The sequence below is a fragment of the Setaria italica genome, chromosome IX (genome assembly GCF_000263155.2).
Source record: "Setaria italica strain Yugu1 chromosome IX, Setaria_italica_v2.0, whole genome shotgun sequence".
NCBI lineage: Eukaryota > Viridiplantae > Streptophyta > Magnoliopsida > Poales > Poaceae > Setaria > Setaria italica.
Genome location: NC_028458.1, coordinates 58,609,334 through 58,631,945, shown reverse-complemented (window position 1 = coordinate 58,631,945; position 22,612 = coordinate 58,609,334). Strand labels below are relative to the sequence as shown.

The 22,612-nt window shown below is 43.2% G+C and overlaps 3 protein-coding genes, 1 non-coding gene and 1 pseudogene across 4 annotated transcripts; 2 read left to right on the top strand and 3 right to left on the bottom strand.

Annotated features, from left to right (window-relative positions):
- The first annotated feature begins 573 nt into the window (after positions 1–573).
- LOC101781229 (protein NRT1/ PTR FAMILY 6.3) lies at positions 574–3,503 on the top strand. The gene is made up of 2 exons (XM_004987167.3): positions 574–703; positions 1,194–3,503. Exons 1-2 carry the CDS (start codon positions 574–576, stop codon positions 1,931–1,933), a joined length of 870 nt encoding a protein of 289 aa, XP_004987224.2. The 3' UTR covers positions 1,934–3,503.
- Positions 3,504–3,521: 18 nt separating this feature from the next.
- On the bottom strand, positions 3,522–5,356 carry LOC101780827 (annotated as a pseudogene).
- Positions 5,357–5,524: 168 nt separating this feature from the next.
- On the bottom strand, positions 5,525–9,280 carry LOC101770295. Its single transcript, XM_004986021.4, has 5 exons — positions 9,085–9,280; positions 8,818–8,961; positions 8,570–8,680; positions 8,127–8,475; positions 5,525–7,338 (listed from the first exon to the last, which is right to left on the bottom strand). The coding sequence occupies exons 2-5, from the start codon at positions 8,929–8,931 to the stop codon at positions 5,894–5,896; spliced, it is 2,019 nt and encodes a 672-aa protein (XP_004986078.1). The 5' UTR covers positions 8,932–8,961; positions 9,085–9,280; the 3' UTR covers positions 5,525–5,893.
- Positions 9,281–15,827: 6,547 nt separating this feature from the next.
- On the bottom strand, positions 15,828–15,898 carry TRNAG-GCC. The gene has a single exon. It is a non-coding gene; the product is annotated as a tRNA-Gly (tRNA).
- Positions 15,899–17,808: 1,910 nt separating this feature from the next.
- LOC101769890 (acanthoscurrin-1) lies at positions 17,809–18,824 on the top strand. The gene is made up of 2 exons (XM_022822881.1): positions 17,809–18,038; positions 18,167–18,824. Exons 1-2 carry the CDS (start codon positions 17,855–17,857, stop codon positions 18,562–18,564), a joined length of 582 nt encoding a protein of 193 aa, XP_022678616.1. The 5' UTR covers positions 17,809–17,854; the 3' UTR covers positions 18,565–18,824.
- The last annotated feature ends 3,788 nt before the right edge of the window (positions 18,825–22,612 follow it).

The following is a 22,612-nucleotide window of genomic DNA, read 5'->3' as shown; positions in this document are numbered from 1 at the left end:
CTCTCGCTTGAATAAAAATATTTTAATTTAATGGGTATTTGAGTTGAAGGAAATAATTAAGTTAAAATTCTTTTGATTTTTGGTTTTCTTGTGTAAAAATAAGTGGAATAAAAATTTAGCGATGGAAATAAAGGTATCATTATTAGTTTGAAAAATATAATTAAATTTTTACCGTAGCAACGTACGAGCATTTTTCGCTAGTTAAGGATCATATATGTTCCCTAAGCAACAAACAGCTAGCCAAAGCTAGCTGTGACCGGAAAACACTAGGTAGTAGCTAATATAATTAAATTAGTATAATACTATCTATATATCATTACTTTTTTTACATACAAGAAAGTCCGTATATATAATTTGGCAACAACGTACTTATATTAACGACAGATGCATCGAGCTGCGGCCGCGTGTCCAAATGGAATTCTACTACTCCGATCCTACTATGAGAGTATGTGTCAAGCAGGCTATGGCTGAATAAATAAGCTCAGCAGCTAGCTACCAGGAGAGGAGCCAATGCAAGCAGCCAAAGACGACGATGGTGGACGCCTGGGACTACAAGGGACGCAACTGTACCTGATGGCGCTGGGCACGGGGGGGCTCAAGTCCAGCGTCTCCGGCTTCGGCTCCGACCAGTTCGACGAGACCGACCCCGGCGAGCTCGGCCGCATGGCGCGCTTCTTCAGCTGGCTCTTCTTCTTCATGATGTGTCTACTAGCAATTCAATTCAGGGGCAGGCAGCTAGGCTCCCAAAAAATACTTTGGCCATGTATGGATCGGCATCGCATGGTGGAAAGGAAACAAACAAAACATTTGCATGCGGCATTATTTGGTTTGCTTTTGGGTTCAGTCGAGTCGGCATGGAGTCTTTGAGCTTTAGCTTGCATCGGTAAAAGGTAAAGTCGTTTGGAATTTGTTGCAATGCAATGTGCAGGGCATGTTATCTGTTCTTGTCACTGCAACTACTGCATATATATGCTTTAGTTTCTGGGAAAGTCAAGTCAGGGCTTGCTTCACGTGCCTAGCTGCTCACGCATCAATCAATCAATCCACTGACTGCTGCCGAATGCTCTTGCTGTTGAGTACTAATTACATACATTGTTAGAATGCTAGTTAGTGTAATTTATGTTTTCATTATTAATTTATAGTAAGTTTACACAACGTAACATGAATGATGCATGGTATATAGGTTCCTTGAGCGGGCGGCGATCTTGGAGCCATCGCCGGCGTGCACGTTGACGGACGTGGAGGAGGTGAAGCAGGTGCTGCCCAGATGACCACCTTCTCCGTCGCCCAGGCGCAGGCCATGGACCGCCGCCTTGGATCCTCCTTCCAGGTCCCCGCCGGCTCCCTCACCGTCTTCCTCGTCGCCTCCATACTCCTCGCCGTCCCAGTCTACGACCGCCTCGCCGTGCCGCTCGCCGGCCGCCTCACCGCCAACCCGCATGGCCTCTCCCCGCTCCAGCGCATCTCCGTCGGCCTCCTCTTCTCCACCCTCGCCATGGCCGCCGCCGCGCTCACCGAGCGCCACCGCCGGGACGCATCACTCGCCGGCGCCACGCCCTCCGTCTTCCTGCTCGTGCCGCAGTTCTTCCTCGTCGGCGCCGGCGAGGCCTTCACCTACATCGGCCAGCTCGACTTCTTCCTGCGCGAGTGCCCCAGGGGCATGAAGACCATGAGCACCGGCCTCTTCCTCAGCACCCTCTCGCTCGGCTGCTTCCTCAGCACCGCGATCGTCACCGCCGTCCACGCCGTCACCACCTCCGCCGGACGCCGCCCGTGGCTCACCGAGGACCTCGACAAGGGCAGCCTCCACCGCTTCTACTGGCTGCTCGCCGCCATCGGCGCAGCCAACCTGCTCGCCTTCGTCGCCGTCGCCAGAGGATACGTCTACAAGCAGGAGAAGCTCGCCGACGATGACGTCGCCGTCCACGCGTGACGGCTGACTGAGATCAGCACTAGTAGCTAGGCACACCCAGAATGGAAGCTACCTGCATCTGCATCATTATCTTTGCGAGCGAGCGAGGTTAAGGCACCTCCCATCCATCGCATCAATAAAAAAGCGTTTTCACCTTCAGTTAGTTTTACCTGTATCCAAGCATTGCATGACAGCATATGAAGCATGCCCAGCAGAAATATCCTCATGATTTCAGCGTTAGAATGACACAATCATTCGAAGCTATTAGCTTCAGTTACTAATATACTCCCTCTGTTCCAAATTGTAGGTCGTTTTAGTTATTATGTCATCTAGATATAATGTAGGTGACTGAAAATGTAGACGAACCAATTCCAATTAGAGAAAACAAACATTCAAAAAACATCATATAAGAAAATTCTTAATTCAGTCGAACATGCACATGAAAATGGCGAAGAAAGAAATATGTTGCATTGTCTCCAGTTGCAACTTGTCAGCGTAAGCCTTATCGTACTCACCATTCTCTAGATGCCGCTGATCTGGTTTGAGCCTAAACAATTTACAGTTTCGTGCTTTAGGAGTGGAGCTAAGAGAAAAAATAACAATGATGGAAGAGCATATGCCAGTTCTACCGGAGTCAGCTCGATCGTTTAGAGTTACTGCAAATGATGACAAATTATATCGAGTGGGATTTCATTCTTCTGCCACAACAGAGTGGCTGGCACCTGCATTCAGGCCTGATGTACTGCAGTTTGCTTGCAAGGCATCATTAGTGTTGCAACCTTGGCACCATTAATATCCTTAACGAATCCTTGAACCTTGCATACAGCTATATCTTAGTAAGATCCATGCAAATGTTTCGCAAGGAGATGTATGGCTGCACTATCTGAATGTCATTTTACCTGGCGAGGATTGCGTTCAAGGAACGACTGCTGTTTGAATGTGAGCTTGCATGAATATCCTCTGTTCCCACTTGTATCCATGGTCATTGCATGTGAAGAAACATGGTGGCAATTTATACTGGAAATGTGTGAATGTATTTCGCAGTCTGCTAGTCGTGACATTAACAACAGGGTAAGCTATAATTACCTTACTCCACCATCGAATTCTAGCGTTAACACACCAACAGGATCCAGCTGGATTGTCTGCCCCCAGAATTTGCTCTTTACATTGCTGTCTCCCCAAAATTTCCAACATTTTCCTTCACAATGACAAGCCATGACCATTAGATGGTGACTAACCTGGTGCCAGAAATAGAGTAACATGAATACATGACTGGCTCCAGGAATAGTTTGTAACCCAAGGTCTAATACCAGAAACAGTTGACAAGAAACAGAGAGCGCTACTTCGGTTCTCGTTGAATTAAATCGCTTCCATGATTTATTTTTTTAAACTGAAATGCATTCAGAAACTAATCAATGCTTTGTGTGCTTGTTTTGAGCATGTCCTAGTTATCACACAAACTGTACGCTACATAATTCAGTTAATATTGCCAGTTCATTACTTTGCACCATGAGACCACGCATAACTCTTATGGTTTAACATAAACAAGAAAAGAGGGCTGACTTTTGAATTTTGATTAGTTCCTACAAGAAGAAAAGGAATCGACCTTTTCAGAGAAGAACCGGATTCCATTTTCAGGGTAATCAGCTTCATAGGTTTCTCCTAACAATGGATTGAAAGGTTTGCAGGGGCGTCCATCTGAGGAAGCATACCCGGAGACCTTTAGCCCACATTCATATGCACGATCTAACAAATAAGAACATTCCAATTCTTCAAAGCATTTTTGTAGAGATGATAATGGTTCATTAAAGTAAACAGGCAGACATACTCGTGTAAGATCTTTTCCTATATTGTCCTTGATCATGGACCAAAGGCCAACACCCTTTTCCTTCTCAACTGGCTCGGGCAACTTTGTGCGACGCTTGAAAGACAGCAACAAACACTTGCTGTTTCCCATATCAACCTTTGGTTTCACAAAATTATCAACAGACAGGCAGTAATCCTTGCCAGAATTTGAACTTTTCATCTTCAAGTCAGGACATGCAGCCGAACCACCGAAACTTTGCCTTGTATCATAGAAATGACAATCGTCGTCATCCGACAACTCATCTAATTCCTGTTGCCCAACATCATCAGAAGATTCTGTATTGCTGTACTCTGATGAAAAGCTAACAGTTAGCGCACATAATAGGACTCAACAAAACAGACCAGAAAATACAAAAGAGCAGCAAGCATGCTTATTTTTTTGACAAAATTAATTTCAATTAAGAAAATGTTTTATAGAATAATAAAGCAAGATCAACCAACATGAGAAAGAAGAGAATTTTTAAAAATGAAGTACCACTACATTTTCCATGTCCAGAGCAGGAATACTCCGATTTCATCAAGTGCGGATGGAGCACACTCACATTAGCAGTATCATCTGCATTTAGTACCTGAAAAGCACTATAGATCAGCATGAAGCCATGAAAAAATGCAATAGCCAAGAAGGTGAATGTGCACACTAAGACACAATTTTCGTAGCAGTCAGTTTCCAATTGGTTGATTGTTCTGCAATGAGAACGTGGCCGAAAGGAAAGAAATATAGATATGTTACTCAAAATCCTCATAGAACCCAAAAGGTCTTCATACTGCCTAAAATTTAGTTAGAATTTATCTCGCAGACTTGAAATCACTTACTATGCCTTGTCCTTTCTAGAAGGAAATTCAAAAAGTCCAAGTAGTTCTTTTCTCTTTTTTGCACGTGGTTAACGTTTTTTTAGCAGTTTAACTTCTGAACAAGCAATGTTCATCAGGTTTACATAAAACTTAAAGGGGCAAATTGGGCACCAAATGCCTATGGCAATCAATATTAATCTATCAGTTGATCAATCACAAAAGGAGTGGGATAACATGGGTTTGCTAACACATTCACGGGCATATCCCGCAAGAACGTTACCTCAAGCTGTTGTTGACTGCCAAGAAAGCTTAAATATTCTGTTCAGTCTTTAATAATCTCTTCATCAAGGCCTTGTGCATGCATGCGATCTCTAAGCCTCTCTGTAGGAAATGATACATCATTCTGATCACATAATAAACCCCCGCAGGGAGAATATTCAGCACGCGCAGAAACAAGGGCTTCAATCCAAGCCACTCTGTCATTAGCAGAGTCCGTTCTCAGCTGCAGTGTCTTGGTGAATGAGGATATCTGGAGATATTTAAACGTGATGACATTAGCAATCCAAACGGAGAATGAATTGAAAGGAAAAGGATGCTCGTGGTCGGCCGAGCTAGCTTAAGCTAAACTGTCAGTTGAATTGAAAGGAAAAGGATGATGATTTCTAAACGTCAGTATATACTCACGTGTTGTTTTTCAGGACAATTTTTTCCCCCTGCAAAGCTAAGGATGATGAATCCGATCGAATTCCAAATAAGCAAGGAAATAGACAGCACAAGGACCAGACGTCAAGGCCCAGGCCCAGTGGCAAACAGATCGCTAACCTGCTGCTGACATACATCGTCACTGCTGCTCGGTCTTTCACTACCAATAAATGACAAGAACATCCTCTAAAATAAATGACAAGAACAAGAAAACACATCTGCGCTAGCTAGGTTATTTGAATTAAGCACATATGACAGGAACCCAACCTGCTTTGTATTATATATCTATTCTATATAAGCCATTCATCGCATTCGAATGCACATCCACCACCTCTATTTTATTTTGTTCTACACTAGTGGAGTACATGACAGGAAAAAAAAGAAAGAAAGAGGCCAGCTCTAGCTACCACATTCAAATTCAAACGTGCAGTGCAGCTCCTAATTCATACATCTACTGTCTTCAAGCTTGCAGATTAGTCAAAACAAATCTCTCCAATCAAATGCCTACTGATTCACCACCTTTAACTGCTTTCCGGCCGCCTCTGCTTACTACATATGCAGCAAATATTCACAACGCTAGCTAGGTGTGCTTGTCCCTCTTCAAACTCCACTTCCTTTGCGCTACACATCGCGGTTCCATGCTGTAGAACAACGCCTTGACAATCTTGTTCGCGTTGGAGGAGTACCCCCATCACCGAAGCTTCTTCTCGGCCGGGTTTTTCTCATCTCGTACCCTATGGCATGCAAGTCGTCACATATCTCGTGCCTTGCCAGAGACACAAGCCCGGGCAAGATCTCCCTTTGGAAATCTCTCAGCCCCCTCCCTCTCTTCAGCTTAATCCCGCAGGAAACACCATCCTTATCAGGTGGTCTCACTCCGATTGATTCCCCATCGTCTCTCATCATATCCTCCAGGCCCAGTATGCTCTCTTCGAAGGAATTCATCGAAGGTGCGGGTTCATGTCTTCCATCCCCACCATCTGTTTGGCTGTTGCTTCCATGGCTGTCTGTCATCCATGCAGAATTCGCCGTGAATATGGAAACAAGTGTATCAGCTGCCATAGCAGCATTTTTCTCATCCTCTCCCACCTCCGCGTCATGAATGCTGACAGCTTCAGGCGGAAGCGATACTCCAATATTTGATGATCTCAACCTTGGACTAGCATAGTCACGACCTTCCGGGATAAAGACACACCTGTCAGTTGTGATCCCACATCTTGGAGACTGTACATCCTCACCGGCCCTACTCTCAACCATGTGCTGGTCTCTAATAGTTGCACATTCAACAGAAGGAACATTTTGTCTAACCTCATTCTGAGTAGCATATTGGTTGGATGAGTTCTCTTCACTTCTATCATTATTTACAGGTTTGCTTCTGGCACAGGCAGTTGTTACCTTTGATGGAAAATCAATGATCTCAACCGTTACGTTTAAGTCAAAGTCTTCCACTGCATCATCGGATATTACTGTTATATTCTCCTCTTGGAGCTCCCTATGCACAGCAATAGCCGGTTGTCCCATTAAATTGGTTGCTTGGCTGCCTCCTAACTTAGGTAAACCTAAAGAAGAATTATTTTCACCATTGGATAAGACTGAGGATACTGTCCGCGGTATTTCCATCCAACCCTGAGAATCCAATCCAGAAATCGTATGTTCTGCATGTTGATGATGGATATTTCTTATGGGAATTGGACTGCATTTTGAAGCTTCCACTAGGAGAGGCTTGTGGCTCTGAGTGGTATCACGAAATACACCTGCAGCCATCACTTCCATTGAGCTATATGGAGGAGAGATAGTTGTAACAACTGTTACGGAGGATCCCTTTGATGATCCGATGCTAGATTCACTTCCTTTGAGGAATGTTTTTCTTGAGTTGTTGCTAAAATCTCCAGAGTGTCTTGTAGCGGAACTGGCCACAAGAGAACACGACGCTATGGAGGGTTCAGGGCAAATATTAGAATCATCTTCCTGGGCTACATTCAGGTCGATACACATGCGTCCAGAAACACCATCCTTTGCTCTCACAGGTGGAGAACTGTCTGGAGAATCACTAGAACCAGCTAAACCTGAAATACATAAGATTTGAAGAGTCAATCAAATACCTCATGAGAAGCTCACACCATCAACCCTAGCGAACAATGAACAATACACAGTGCGTGCGAAGAAGCTGAGAGCGCAGAAACAAATTCTTGCAACGACCAATTCGATTAATAGCATAGGGCAACTTACTAAGAGTTAAGAAATTGATGGCAGGCTCCTTTTAGGGAGACAAACAAATCAATATTGCTTCACGAATAAAGAAAATCATTATAATAAAGCTACAATTCTGCCATTGAAATATTTGAATCTCTGTACTGAAGTTTTAATTGGGAAATCGTCTGTAAACATCTGACATTTAGCCATGACAGACACCATTCCCATGTTTATGATATGACAAAGTAGAGACAAACCCCAGGCATTATGGTTGTGGTTTACTCTATTCCAAATATAAACAGAACTGTTTGGAGAATAATTATCCATTGCATATCAAAGTTCTGATTAATACTTGCAGGTGTTAGAATGGGCAGAAGCAGAAAACATGCTAATCGTTGGCAAGTCAGGAGAAAGGAAAGAATCCAGTGCCGCTGCATAGAACTATCTAGCCTACACTAGTGTTGCAAAATTATTTTTCTGGGTTTCTAAGTTTCAGTGGAAATTGTTTTTCATGTACATACATCAGTAGATAATAATTATATGAATCCTGGCGGTACCGTTGCAAGAGCACTCAGACATTGGACACGTATGAAGAGAAGATAGTATGTCATCGACTAAAAAGTACAATACTCTTAAGCAGGGCAAGGATAAGGAGACTGACCAGAAGTAATATACGGAGCACTGCATAATCGATCGCGCACCAATGGAGAGCTTTCAAGTGGGAGAGATTGTGAATTATTGAAAAGACCAACATTGTGGTTAGCGTAGCTGGTGAAGGCTGTGGAAGAAACAATCTCCACATCGTCATCCAATGCTGCCGGTTTCTCTAAATCGATGAGACGGTGGTGAGTGGACCTCCCCTGCGCACTACAAGGGTTAGGTTTTCTTAGAATGGAACCCTTGACATCCAAATTCTCCCATGTGATCTCGTCGCGGCATCGGGGGGCTTGGTTGCCTAGGTCATGACAATGGCGGAAAACACCTGGATTGTGTGTGGCACCCAAATCCACCTGCAACGGCAAAACCTCATCTGCTATCACAAATTTGGATCGACTTGGGTAGCAAATGAATACTAGTAAAAAAGAAATCTTTGCGTGATCTGACCATGTGAGAAGGATGGTGAGCATACGGCAGAGCATCGGAGGAGTGGTTCCGGAAGGGCGGCACATCCATGAGATTGTTCCTAGACCAATACAGGCTGTGCAAGTCCTTGACCTGCAACAAACACCGACCGACGCCGTCGCTCAGCAAAGTAATTACTACTAGCCTTTTGTCTTGACCCCCCTCCCTCTGTTTTGCACCCAACAAGGAAAGAGTAAAAAAAAAATCATGTGCTAGTGAGGGGAAGAGACCTGATCGCGGAAGAAGAGTTGTTGGCGGAGAGTTGAGCACCTGAGGTCGTCCTGGGCGGCGGGCTCCGGCGGCGGCGGCGGGCAGTTGAGATCCAAATCCATGACGGCCGCCATATATATATAATAGGTATCTATGTGCTGCGACTAAAAACCAAGTTGAGAAATCAGGGAGGCACCAAGAAATAATTGGAGAGGTAAATAGCATGGATTGGATTGGATTGGCTACAGGAATGAAAAGAAATGAGATTGATGGGAAGGAGAGCGTACAGCTGCAGCTGCAGCTGCTGCCTCCTGCTTCTGCCTGCAAGGGGGAGGGAGAGGGAGGGGAAGGGGGAGGGGAAGGGGGAGGGGAGCAGCAGGTCAGCTGCTAGTGCTCCTCCCTGCTGTGCTGTGCTACCCTTGGTTGGTCTCTGGTCTCCTCCTCCTCCTTTCTGCGGCCTCTTTTTCTTGTGTTTCCAGGGATGTTTTTGTTTTTCCCCCCTCCAAGTCCAACCCTGACCAGAGCAGATTTCATTTCATTTTCTTGGTCGATCCATCTGTGGTGGTTCTGCCGGGCTGTCATTATTAGTGGTCAATTAAAGGACGTGGACCTTTTCACGAAGGGATCAACTTCCAAGGAATATGATATGTTTTGGCATATTTTTATCCCTTTATAAATATGTAACCAGACCATTTATTTATTTTGGCATGTCTTTATCCTTTTATAAATATGTAACCAGACCATTCATTCGATGAATGAAGAGAATTCTCATATTCATTCTTTCGGTCTCTCTTTCTACTCTCAACACGTTATCAGTCACTTTGCTCTCCATCTAAAGCTAATCGACCACTGCGACGTTGGCAACAACATAAGAAATTTCTGCGCACTACCTACCAGCAATACGCTGATCTCTATCGTCAGCGTCTTCCACGTGAAGATGAAGGAACAATGCTGCACGACCATCATCGTTACAGACAAATTTTTTACCGAACTGCAGAAACATGAAGGAGTGAGAAAAAGAATCCAGACATCAAAATCGTACGCATTCATGATGTTGTTACCATTATTGTTGATGTGTTCTTCATAGAACTAGAGTTCTTTAATTTTCTCTGCACCGAACCCTTGGTCTGCGTGCTTCTTGTTCTTCTGCCGCATGGCCAGGGCGGAGGCTCTAGTTTCCAGCGATCATGCAGATTTTTGATCAAATTGCATAGCACTTGCCGCGACCACTATCGGCAGCGGTAGAGTACACCACGGCTGGCTCTACCCACATGCATGTGGCAGCGGTGCCCGCTTGCCTGCATGTCCGGTGGGGGTTCACGTCCTCCGATAGTGCATCTGCAGCGGTAGACCCAGTCGTGGTCAAGGCAGTAGGGCCCATGGCACCCAGCCAACTTGGCCGCGTCGCGGCCGTGGCGCAACACGTGGAGCCTAGCGGCACTGGGTTTCTCCTCCATGTCTTGAACGGCTGAAAGTGGCCTTGCAACGCCATGGGGTCCAGCACCCGCAGGGCTGGTCGAAGCTAAGCAAACTGCCTTACACATTTCAGGCTAACTTGATTTGCCTGCTCAAAATTTGAATAAAGCCTCCAGGCTTCTGTTCATTTACATGTTTAAAATATTCTATTCTACATGTTCTTTTTTAATCCCTAGATTGTTATGTAAATATGTGTTGTCACGCACACTGTCAGATATACCATCAGGTATTAGCACCCATGTAATAAGGATGCCAAATTTACTGCAGTAATTAAGCATCATCATGATCCGCAGATCTTTTATTGGTTTTAGAACAATCTTTACATATGCAATTTATTGTTCGCATACTTAAATACATAATTAATATTCTACATCATGTAGAAGATGATGCAAAATTATAATTTAATCATACAAATATCATTTTGGAACAACATAAAGTGATGCGACCTAGACACTAGCTGCTATAAGTTCTTATCTAAGAATTTATTTGCCCAAAGACTGTGCTTTTAGGCAGCAAATTTGCTCATCACTGAAAGGTCTACAACTTATGATGATTACCATCAACGTGTATATCCAAAATTTCATACAATGAAAATTTTGAATTTAATATGACTATCAAGTCATTTATTCCCACAGGAGTATAAATAATGCTACACCAGTTGCATTGCCCATTGACATATACCTTAATTTTTCTTGCAAGAATTATCTTGCCTTCATTGTTTTTGCATAATTATAACACCAACATCGTGATTACTCTCCAAATGACCTCCTAATATTACTAGTGTAACACATATGAGTGGAGTCTAAGGTATTTATTACAATCACACAAGTTATGCCTATAGCAACGAGTTCCTTATCCGCTACTTCAAAGTTTACACCATTATGGTGCTTATCTTTTGATGTGTTAACTCACTAGTACATGATGATCGAGTCACACTTGATAATAGCAGCGATTTCATCATCTATGAAAGATGAGGTTGACACTTCTTGTAATTCAGTCACATTTGAATGTACAAAATTTTACATAGAATAATTCAAGACTCATCTTAAATTCAAAATTTAGGCATCAACTTTTGCTTAAATAAATAGCAAAAAAAGTGCAACAAATTTTGGTGACTATCTCCTATCACATATATACAAAGACTATGTTTTGGCAATGATCATCAGATCATCTATTCTCACAAGAGTGAAGTCCAGAACATGTGCAATGAATTTTGCCACTTGTAAATTATAGAATAGTCCACTTATAATCAAGTATCAATTTGATTAAATAAATTTTGCACAACAATAATATTTTATGCTATATAATTTACTCCTCGAGTAAATTCATTAAAGTACATGATCAACTCATGTAGGATATGACTAATGTTTCCAACATATAATTTTCTGAATTCTCATTGGATGGGATTTACTCTCCAGTATGGGCACTTGATATCAACAATATCATCGGGAGACTTATAGCACCCATGTCATCATTGTTCCACCCTAATCAAAGTATCCAATCCATTATCAGCATTACCGCACATGCACCTTTGCATGTTACTATATTTTCTCCATTCAAATTTTACAAGTTTGAGTATCCAAAGGAGCAAGATACATTTATTCTTTGAACTCTCAATAAAGCTATCAACAAAGAATAGAACTTTCAGTTCATGAAATTTACAACACAATTGATCTCAAACATAAAATATCACTTTTCATAAAAGTAACCATAATGATAAATCTAAAGTGTGATTGTACATTTCATGTACACATTATTTCCAAATAAAATATTTGGTTCAAAAATACCTCCACTTCTTTGGAGGTAAGCGAATTCATGGGGATAAATTTAAAACTCATTTCAACAAATGGGATCTCTAAAAGTCTCCATATTATCCTAGAATTATCATTAGTGCAATATTATACTACTATGTGTAGTATATTGTCCACCATTAATATCGTATATCTCGTACATGATATTTATTTGGGATTCAACCAGAAAGAAAAGGAATTTCATTAACTGGATCACCACTATCACAATCATGGGAGATATATACTCTCCTTACGGGTATTCAAATATTAATCGTAGATACACTTATGTATTCTACAAATACCCCAATATGTTTTCATGACATCTCAACTTGGTACAATGGACATGGAAATTCAATATTCATAAAATTCCTTTCATATCATCTGTGATATTTTATATGTACATACATCAATCCTGTATGACATGTTGCGTATAAAATGATTTTTTCAATTTTAGTTATATCAAGAATTGGCATGATAGCCGTGGTCATTCTAACTCATGGATGACAAGAAAAAATATTATCAATTCTATTTCATAGCATACATTCCCAAAATCCTCAGATTTTGTGCACCACATGTGACACAAGGGAAATAATTTTAATACCCTCTCACCTTAAAATTTCAAATAATAAGCCACTAAGTTTCTTGAACGCATTCAATATAACTTGGCCATATTCAGCCATTTATGGGCTATCTAGGCACTCTAAAGTGCTCATGAATGCATTTGCAAATAGTCCCAAATGTGCCCCTTAGTGGTCATAAGGCACCACAATTTTTACCAAATTAATTGCTCGAATTTTTCAACTTAGAGCAAATTTTCCTCGATACAGGATCAAATCCATTCATATGTAATTATTTGGTTTTGGTAACTAAATCATTAAGTCCCTATGTTCATACCAATTATGGCTTAATTAAATCTCTTATCAAGCTATCTCATTTGTATGACCATCCAAATAGAATTTAATTTATCAACATCAAGTTGGTAATGTGCGGATTTACACACCGCATAATCTAAATTCATAAAACTGCAATCATACAGCTCCCTCTTAGTACGTGGGAACTTGGCCACAGCCAAATATTTCCCATCTGCGTGTCGGATATATTTTGCACATACCGATATCACCACCTCAGCATACATCATGGCCATTAGGAACCCACACAAGGTATTATTCTCCGTCATTCATATAATATCTTAGGTCTCTTTTGGGGATTTATACACAGCCCGTATGTTGATCACACTTTGAGGATAATTTCAGGCATTAGGGAGAGATTAATACCACACATAGAATGTCATGAATCCAAAATGAATGTTACACAAAGAATATTTGAACCATAGTTCATAACACTTTTATTTGTAACACATTACAAATAGCCTGCTAAATGCATTTACTTATCAAAAGGGTCATCTTATCCAATTACTACAATTAATGTGCCAGAAAGAGTGAACATGTCTAAAAAAATCACTCAACTCCCAAATTAAAATAAAAGGGGGGAAGTATGGTCACTAGGGATATAGCTTATTACAAGCATCCGCAAAAATAGGGGGAGACATCCGCCACGATAGTAAATGCAAATCAACAATATGCATGTTGTTAGACACTTTATGGTATTCAAAATCCAAATCCTATGAATGTTCAGCATTCAAAAGCCTAGTACATGTGCACATAAATTTATGCACGGGTCATTGGAACACCTAACTCTATCATTGTGAAAAATGAGATAAGAGTTCAAAAGGGTTAATTTTTCACATGCTATATTGGTTCCATTGAATTAATTATACAAAGATTACAAATTGTCGACATATGCTCATCAAAATTGCTATATACCTTAAACTGGATCCAGACCAAAAGTCCTAGGTAGAGTGTATCAACACTAAAATTGGGTCAAAGCATAGGTGGTAATTATGGAGAATTTCCCTCGTTCACTGGTGAGAGGTATTTACCACAGTATTACCATCTTCTCACAAATGCATTCTTTATGAAAGTAAGGTGGTGAGATAATGAGATATTGAAGCAATGGTTTCACGCAGAGACCAAGCAACATACCCTCATGGTATATGTGAAAATTATGTTCTCATATTTAATCATTGGCAGATCAAATAACTTTGATAGATATGGATATACAAGTCCTCGATGGACCTCACATTCTAAATCCAAATTGAATTCGCAACATATATTGTGTATTACTCAAGTCACTCCATGACTTGAAACAATCAAGTTGGTTGTGGTACAACTGACTAAGTGAGTATCTTCCGTAGAAGGATTATTCCAATTATAATGATTGCATATGTGTGTTCACAAATAAATCCTAAATTGAATTTTCCATCATCTAACTACACAAACAAACAAGCAATCATTATATATATATATATATATATATATATATATATATATATATATCAGTTTATCAATATTCAATTGATATGTGTAACAATATTCAAATAATATTGGACAAGCATATCCATCAATACTTATGGTCATTTAGTCCCTAAAGATGGATCAATATCCATTTAGACCATGGGATGGTAAACTTAGTGCCAACAAAAGTACTCATGTATTATACAAAATGCAACAGGTCTGATACTGCATTTGTAAACACATTGCTATAGTGCAAATTAGTGCAACTCCAGCAACACCATACTGGTGGGAGTCCAAAAACGGATATATACAGATATCTAAATGGTACTAAAAGATCTTTATTAATTTCAAGACATGACAAAGTGGGATACCAAGATACTGGCTTATTAATCTTCATATTGCCAGATCATAGACTGATATTGATAATAAAGTTTTCATGTGAGTCATCAAAATAGGCTCTAATGGTAATTTCTATATATCATTCTAAACCATCACTTAAACATGTTCGACTTCACAAAATGATAAATAGTGATTCCATTGAATCATTAACATTATCTATAAGGAACTAATTGATTAAGGGGAAGTGTTGTGAAATATATTATTAGTGATCAATTAATATTATAGATAAATTGTAGAGGATTTTTTATGAAGCGACCAACTCCCGCTCTTTAGTCATATCCTTTCGAAAGAGAATCTTCCTCCCTCCCCTTCTACTCTCTCAACACTGTCTGTCTGCCTCGCTCAGCTGTCAGCTACTGCCTCTACTGCAGCAGCTGCTTTTCTCCTCCTCTCTTTTGGAGTTGATGTTTTTTTTTCCGACCGAGTCAGAGGGAAAAAAAAGGATTGATTGGGGTTGGCAAATGGGATTGATTCCTCGTAAACAATAGTAATACTCTTTGTTGGAACTCTAAAAGCAATAGTAATACTCTTGTCCACTGACGGAAGTAAAGAATTGGAAGAGAAACTGTCCTTTTCATACCACAGGCACGGCCAATGCACACATCCCAACATTACCTGCATGTGGGGACACTGCTTCCTCGGCTGCTTATTATTATACAAGGTATGTTTTGAGTATTTAATAAAGCTATATCGTGAAATTCAATTATACGTACTAAGTATATTACACATATCAACGAGTAGCACATGTATTGAGCAGCAATTCTATAGATTACCGAGACCTGCGTGTAGGGAGGTGCATCAAAGATGAATGATGGCGATAGGGACACTAGATTAGTGGAGTATTATGATTTATATATTGCAGCTTCCAATACGCCTAGATACTTGAGTAATTACCAAAGCAATGCATAAGGAAAAAGGGCAGGCTGTTCGTCATGCATCAGAGCAGCCACAAATCACGACATTCAAAAGGAAAACAAAAATATACCAACCCAAAAAAGAAACTAACTATCGTGCACCAGCCGGGAATCGAACCCGGGTCTGTACCGTGGCAGGGTACTATTCTACCACTAGACCACTGGTGCGGGATGCGGCATGGGTCACCTTCGCATGCACCCAACTTAGTCTCAAAGAAGGATCAAATATTATTGACCAGGCATATCATGTTTGAGCTCCCGGGCCTTTCCCGTCCGCTTTGTTTGCTAAGCATCATCGGTAGTTGGAAGCTGCGCTGCCTCCCTCTTCCACCGGCGTCGTCTGCCATGGACCATGACGTTGGATCCACTCAGGATCAGCAGCTCGTACAAGCACACAAACTCACGTGACAGAGAAGAAGCACACAGAGAAGGTAGCTAGTTTGAAGTGGACACACACGAACACAAGCTCTTGCGGCGACGAACGTCCTATTTTGACTTTCTGTATTTCGACTCATTGAACAAACAAACGATTACATGATCTTACAGACCCAGGCGATGACGTGACGCACCCGTCGATCAACGTCGTGGTAGTCCAAGTCTCACGCACACGCCGCACGATCCACATGCACAACCGCTAACTGGTGCATGCCATGCCTCCACGATCCGCATGAGACGCGACCCTATCTTGATGCAGCTAACAGCTTACATCTACATTTATCAATTAAATGCACTTCATATTTATATTTATCAATTTATATGAATATTTACAAGGAAAATAAAAAAATCAATTGTCTCGTATACTATATTTAAGAATGAATGGAACGGAGCTAGTATACTACTACTAAAAAATAAAGAGCATGGGTGTGCGTGTGTGAAGTTTCCAATTTGCAGGCGCGTGCGTGCATCTGCATGCATGTAAAACCTTGGCAAGTGTTTTCCCCAGGAACAGTGCATCGTACATACGTCTATCTCGATGGATCTGCAGGGTACAGGATGTCGAGCTGCGATAGGCCATGTTTGGAACCGTGACCGCTTCTGTACAGATACTGAAATAGCGCTGCTTTGAAAAGTAGGTCCGAACAATTCTGCGTTTCAGTACAAATGGACATGGTGGGAGAAGTGCGGTAGAAAAACCTGTAAAAAAGATACCATACCATACCATGTCGTAGCATACGGACCGGAGTGTAGGGTGGCGTGCGTGCATGCATGCATATGTATGTGAAGTGAATTGAAGATGGCACCAAGAATTTAGTATAGTATAGTAAAGGCAGCTAGCTGCTGCATGCATGCGTTACTACGTACGTGTAGCTATGTTAGGGCGAGGACGTGCACATTGGTGGTTGCACTGGCCTGCTGGTTATTATATCATATTTTTTTTCTTGTTAATTAATAGGGTTGGACGTTTCCGATCCCTAGCAATCTATCACATGGCACACACGGCAGCCCCACACTGTGCAGCTCGTGGGATGGATACAGTGCAGATGGAGTCATGTATCTGGAAAGTTTAGTTTGCAGCCAGATGCTTGTACTGTAGCTTGCATTGGTAGTACAAATTAACAATAATGATTGCATGGGAGGATCATTATCATTATTGGAGTGGAGGCAACCGAACAAGCAGCAGCATGTACACAGTACAGCCGTCTTTCCAAAGGCACTGCACTATACACCTACTGCATGCATGCATATTCGCTTACTTGGTTGGTTAGAGAGGTCGAGTTCAAGTGGGTCACGCCATGCACATGCCGCTCCATGCAATGCAAGGCGGTAGCTGACACCCCTACCCTACCCTACTAGCTGGACTGCACCCCGCCATTCCTACTGCGGTATACGTGTGTGTGTATGCAGTATAATACATACATTCATACGTCCGTACGTACGTACAGATGGATGCATGATCCGGCGGCCATGCATCAGATCTAGTACGTACTGTACTCCACTCCACCGCATGTCCGCATGCATGCTTTATTTTATTTTATTAATCTGATGAGCGGCAAAACAAATTGCTCTTGCTCCCCGGCCGACCCGCCCGGCCGCCTATAAATAGGACCCCCAGACTCCACAGGGTTCCAGCACCACTAGTGCGGCACAGAGATAGCAGAAGCACTAGCTAGCCCGCAAGCCAGCATGGCGGCGAAGAAAGCCTCCGTGGTCGCCACGCTCCTGGCCCTCAACCTCCTCTTCTTCGCCTTCGCCGACGCCTGCGGCTGCAAGTGCGGCACCTGTCCTAGCCCAGGCGGCGGTGGCGGTGGTGGTGGTGGTGGAGGCGGCAGCGGAGGCGGTGGGGGCGGCACCGGCGGGGGTGGGAGCGGTGGGGGAGGCGGCGGAGGATCCTCTGGTGGTGGAGGCGGCAGCGGAAGCGGAGGGGCGGCACCGGCGGGGGCGGGAGCGGAGGGGGCGGCACCGGAGGCGGCGGCACCGGAGGGGGCGGCACCGGAGGGGGCGGCACCGGCGGGGGCGGCACCGGAGGCGGCGGCACCGGCGGGGGAGGCACCGGAGGCGGCGGCACCGGCGGGGGCGGGAGCGGAGGGGGCGGCACCGGCGGCGGCGGCAGCGGAGGAGGCGGAGGCCAAGGTCGTAGGTGCCCCATCGATGCCCTGAAGCTTGGTGTGTGCGCCAACGTGCTACAGGGGCTGATCAACGTGACCCTCGGGACGCCGCCGCGGACGCCGTGCTGCACGCTGATCCAGGGCCTGGCGGACCTTGAGGCGGCGGTGTGCCTGTGCACGGCCCTGCGCGCCAACGTGCTGGGCATCACCATCAACCTGCCCATCAACCTGAGCCTCCTCGTGAACTACTGCGGCAGGCGCGTACCCAACGGATTCCAGTGCTTCTGAATCGATCGATCTACCTAGTATATAGCTACTTAATTATGATCCGTCGTCGTCAATGGTTTGGTTGGTTGGTTGAATAAGCTAGCGATCGATGAGTAGCAGTTTCAGTTTGTGATCCATCTATACAACGTCACATATATATGGACGACGTACGGATGCGTCTGCTATATATGTATGTATTCGTGTGTACGTCACGTATACGTGCCCTATATATTATTTCTGAATGAATGAATGAAGATGCTTGTCGCCGCGTTGCACGGATACATAGTATTTCTGCATGCATTGCTGCTGCCTGTACCCACAAGATATTTGTTACAGCAGCTACAGCTACCATGTCTTCTTCCCACGAGATATTTCTCATGCATGAATTAACTTAATTTGACACATTATATTTAATTATTTATAGGATTACTAATTACTGTGCATGCATGCAGTTATTAATATAATGATATATATATATGTAGTACAGCTGACTACGGCAAGCAATTTTGCTCCTCCTCCTCTCCTTGTTTCTTTATTCAATCTAAAACATGCATGGCACCTCCGTCCTACGACCCTTGGCTGCATGCATGCATGATATTATGCTCATGGATCGACATAATTCTGATGCGAGACTATATGTAAAGCTAAGGTTAACAGGCACCCCAGCCTATCGCTAGCAGTGGTTTCAGAGTTGTGCATTCAACAGCTAGCTAGCTTATATTATAGCCATGCATCAGCTACCGCGTACTTTTCCCATCTTGCGATGATGATGCCTGCCTAGCGTGTGTGCACGTTGATCAATCTTGTCGATCAGCTTAACTAGACAGCTTAGCTTGTTGTTATATGTATTAACCACTACCACCTTCCTACCTGCAGACTGCACTACTATGCTACTAGCAGGCATCTGGTGATGAATTATATTGAATGGTAATTAACTCTATTTCAATTTAGTTTTTACGGAACTGTGCATGATTATTATCGACCATGGATAGGCTCCACTCCATGAGGCAGGCAGGCAGCTGGAAAGGAGCCCCTTATTTTGTACACGCAGCCCGTGAAGCCTAGGGTTTTGTTGGCTTCCCCGGCCAGGCCACATGCCGACGCCGCCGAAGCGAAAGCAGCTAGCTAGCCGTGTGTATCTGTCGACATGGCTTGCATACCACGCCCACACTACTACTGCTGACACTGCACTGCACGCAGCAGTGATAGACGATAGATGCATGGATCGGAGTAGCTCTCCACCTGCTCCTGCTCCTGCTCCGTCCTGCATGATCTGATCGGATCTCTGCCATGCATCGTCCATATAACCGATCCACAGCTGCTTCGTCGTTCCATCTCCATCCATCTCATCTTTCATTTCATTCTCCTGTGCATGTGATGCTGCACAGACGTACTCCTATGTACTAGGACGACACAGGCTGCTTGTATTGTTTCCATCTTCAATAATTAAAATTTCTCCTCCATCAGATCAGCTACCTCTGCTGTTCGTCGATATGATTACTGACGGATCTCCACCACCTGCCCGCCCCGCCCCCAGTGCAGATATTATGTATGCCCACCCTAGCCTACCGACGATGACTCGTCTTTTATTTGCCCCTTCAACTTTCAACTTCCTTGTCACCTGTTTCAATTTTTTTTTAAAAAATGACAGCTTTAGTTTCACCTTCTCAAAAGCAATCCAGTTTGGGCATGTAGATGTGTCAAAACAGAATAATTCGATCTTGCCATTACATACAATTAACAACTGTTTCACCGGCCGGCCGTGATATAAATTAAAGGTCCTCTGAAAATTATTTTGTATCCATAACCATAGGCAAAGTCGTTTTGCCAGAGTCATTTTTTAGGTGCAGCATCGATCAGCATCCCTTTTTTTTCTTAAAAAAATACTCCCGCCAATGTAATTACAATCAAGTGTAACATCATATCATCACGGCAGGCCGGTCTTGTACATGCAACTGCTATATTTTTATATTACATAATTATAAAGCAGCAGCAGAATAACAACTTTACATTTTGAGGGACCAATGCAATGTACTAGCAGATACTAGCTAGGTAGCGGGACGCACACAAGTATACTACACAGCTGTGTCTGTGTGCGTGGGGAGTTGAAGAAAAAGAATAGTTAAGCTAGGTAGTGCCCACTGAAATCGCGCTCCACGATCTGGTTTTCGCGACTCTACTGTACACAACAAGGTTCTGTGGCTAATGCCACGGTTTTTTTTGCATCAGTTGATTTTCGTTACAATACATAGTGGTTATTGCAACAGTAGTCGATTTTAGTTGAGATAAGGGGACATGTTGTCACCAATTGTGTGGTGTTGCGATTTAATTTTTGTTGGTTGCAATAAGGTGTATATATCGCAACGAATATGTTTGCATTGTAATTACGGCGACGTTATTGCAACGCTAGTTGTAATGGTTGCAAATAGATGTCCACGTCGCAACGAGTATAAATTGTTGCTATTAGTACTATCGTGTGTTGCAAAAGAGTCTATGATATAGCTAGCAACGCAAAATGAGTTGTTGCGAATAGAGTTTTAGATATAGCAACGCAAAACTATATTGTTGCAAAAAGACCCCGGCTGGCCGGTTAGTGTTGCAGCTAGCCGACCCATGGAAATGGAATGCAATGCAATCCAGCAGGTGGAACTGATCGAAGAGCGACGTCAAGACAGCATGCTCACGTACTCACTCATCTGGAAATATAATTTCAGACTTGCATGCAGTAGCTAGCTAGTTGAGGAGCAAGCAAGCAGCACTGAAGCAAAGGTCGACGGCGGCGGCCTGAAGCAAAGGTCTGGTCGGCGAGGCCCTCCAGCACGCAGCGGGTCGGGCTCGCCGGCTCGGTTTTGAATTGATTCGATCGGGAGGTCATTGTCGTTGCCGGCTGCTGGTTAACTACATATTGTTGTCGATCTGTCGAGTGTACTGTGTGTGTACCTAACTAGCTATAGCTACTAACCCGGCTGGCCCTAAACAAATAACGTACGTACTGCAGCTAGATATAGTATAGCTTTACTGCTCATTCCTACATATAGCTGCTAGCTTTTGTTAGTTGTATAGCTGGCACTGGCAGTGCCCCATTGGAATCGGAACCTAGCTGCTACCAGCTTGTGAACAAGGTAAGTGGGGGCTCAGCAGGCAGCTCCATCGATATGATCGACTTGTCCTAGCTCCGATCCTCTCAATAATCTCAATGCATTAGTTGTCATGGAGCAATTGGGCAGCACTGGGTAGTGATCGATGATGAGGCCGGCCGGGCGAACTGACCATGCAACCCAAGCAATCTTAGGGGTATTCGGGCCTTTAGTCCGATTAAAATTCATATCACATCGAATATTCAAAGACTAATTAGGAGAATCAAACATGAGCTAATTATAAAACTAATTACACAGATCGAGGCTAATTCCCGAGACGAATCTATTAAGCCTAATTAATCCATCATTAGCACATGTTACTGTAGCACCACATTGTCAAATCATGGACTAATTAGGCTTAATAGATTTATCTCGCAAATTAGTCTCTATCTGTGTAATTAATTTTATAATTAGTCTATGTTTAATACTCCTAATTAGTATCTAAACATTCGATGTGATAGGAATTTTAGGAACTCCTAAAGGAACAAACGGGGCCTTAGCTGCTTAATTCTTCCCACAATAAGGCCATGCACCGTCGGGCCGTATATGGTCCAGTTTGTTTCCGCTTACCTTAACCTCGTTTATCTAGGCAGCAGGTTTATCTGATAATCCTACTATCTTGAGAATCTTCCACTACTGGAAAACTGAGCATTCATCCCGAAGCTCAGTACTGGTTGCATTTTGATCCAGTATTAATGTGAGCATTAGTACCAGGCATAAACGGATAGCCCCCGATGAGCCCCCGTGAGCCCCATTAGTATTGGGTGGGGGGCTCCACCCGGTACTAAAGGTTGGAGGCGCCACCCGGTACTAAAGGTCACCCTTTAGTACCGGGTGGAGGCATCACCCGGTACTAAACCCTTTAGTACCGGGTGGAACTCTCACCCGGTACTAAAGCCGTCCGCCACCGCCACCTTATCCTCAACCCCTCC

Coding starts and splice junctions, on each gene's coding strand:
- LOC101781229 (XM_004987167.3), top strand. CDS start 574: ATGGCGCTGGGCACGGGGGGGCTCAAGTCCAGCGTCTCCGGCTTCGGC. Junction 704..1,193: donor GCTCTTCTTCTTCATGATGT/GTCTACTAGCAA, acceptor AGGTTCCTTGAG/CGGGCGGCGATCTTGGAGCC.
- LOC101770295 (XM_004986021.4), bottom strand. CDS start 8,931: ATGGCGGCCGTCATGGATTTGGATCTCAACTGCCCGCCGCCGCCGCCG. Junction 8,476..8,569: donor CTCACCATCCTTCTCACATG/GTCAGATCACGC, acceptor TTGCCGTTGCAG/GTGGATTTGGGTGCCACACA. Junction 7,339..8,126: donor TGCTCCGTATATTACTTCTG/GTCAGTCTCCTT, acceptor TATGTATTTCAG/GTTTAGCTGGTTCTAGTGAT.
- LOC101769890 (XM_022822881.1), top strand. CDS start 17,855: ATGGCGGCGAAGAAAGCCTCCGTGGTCGCCACGCTCCTGGCCCTCAAC. Junction 18,039..18,166: donor CACCGGCGGGGGTGGGAGCG/GTGGGGGAGGCG, acceptor GCGGCACCGGAG/GGGGCGGCACCGGCGGGGGC.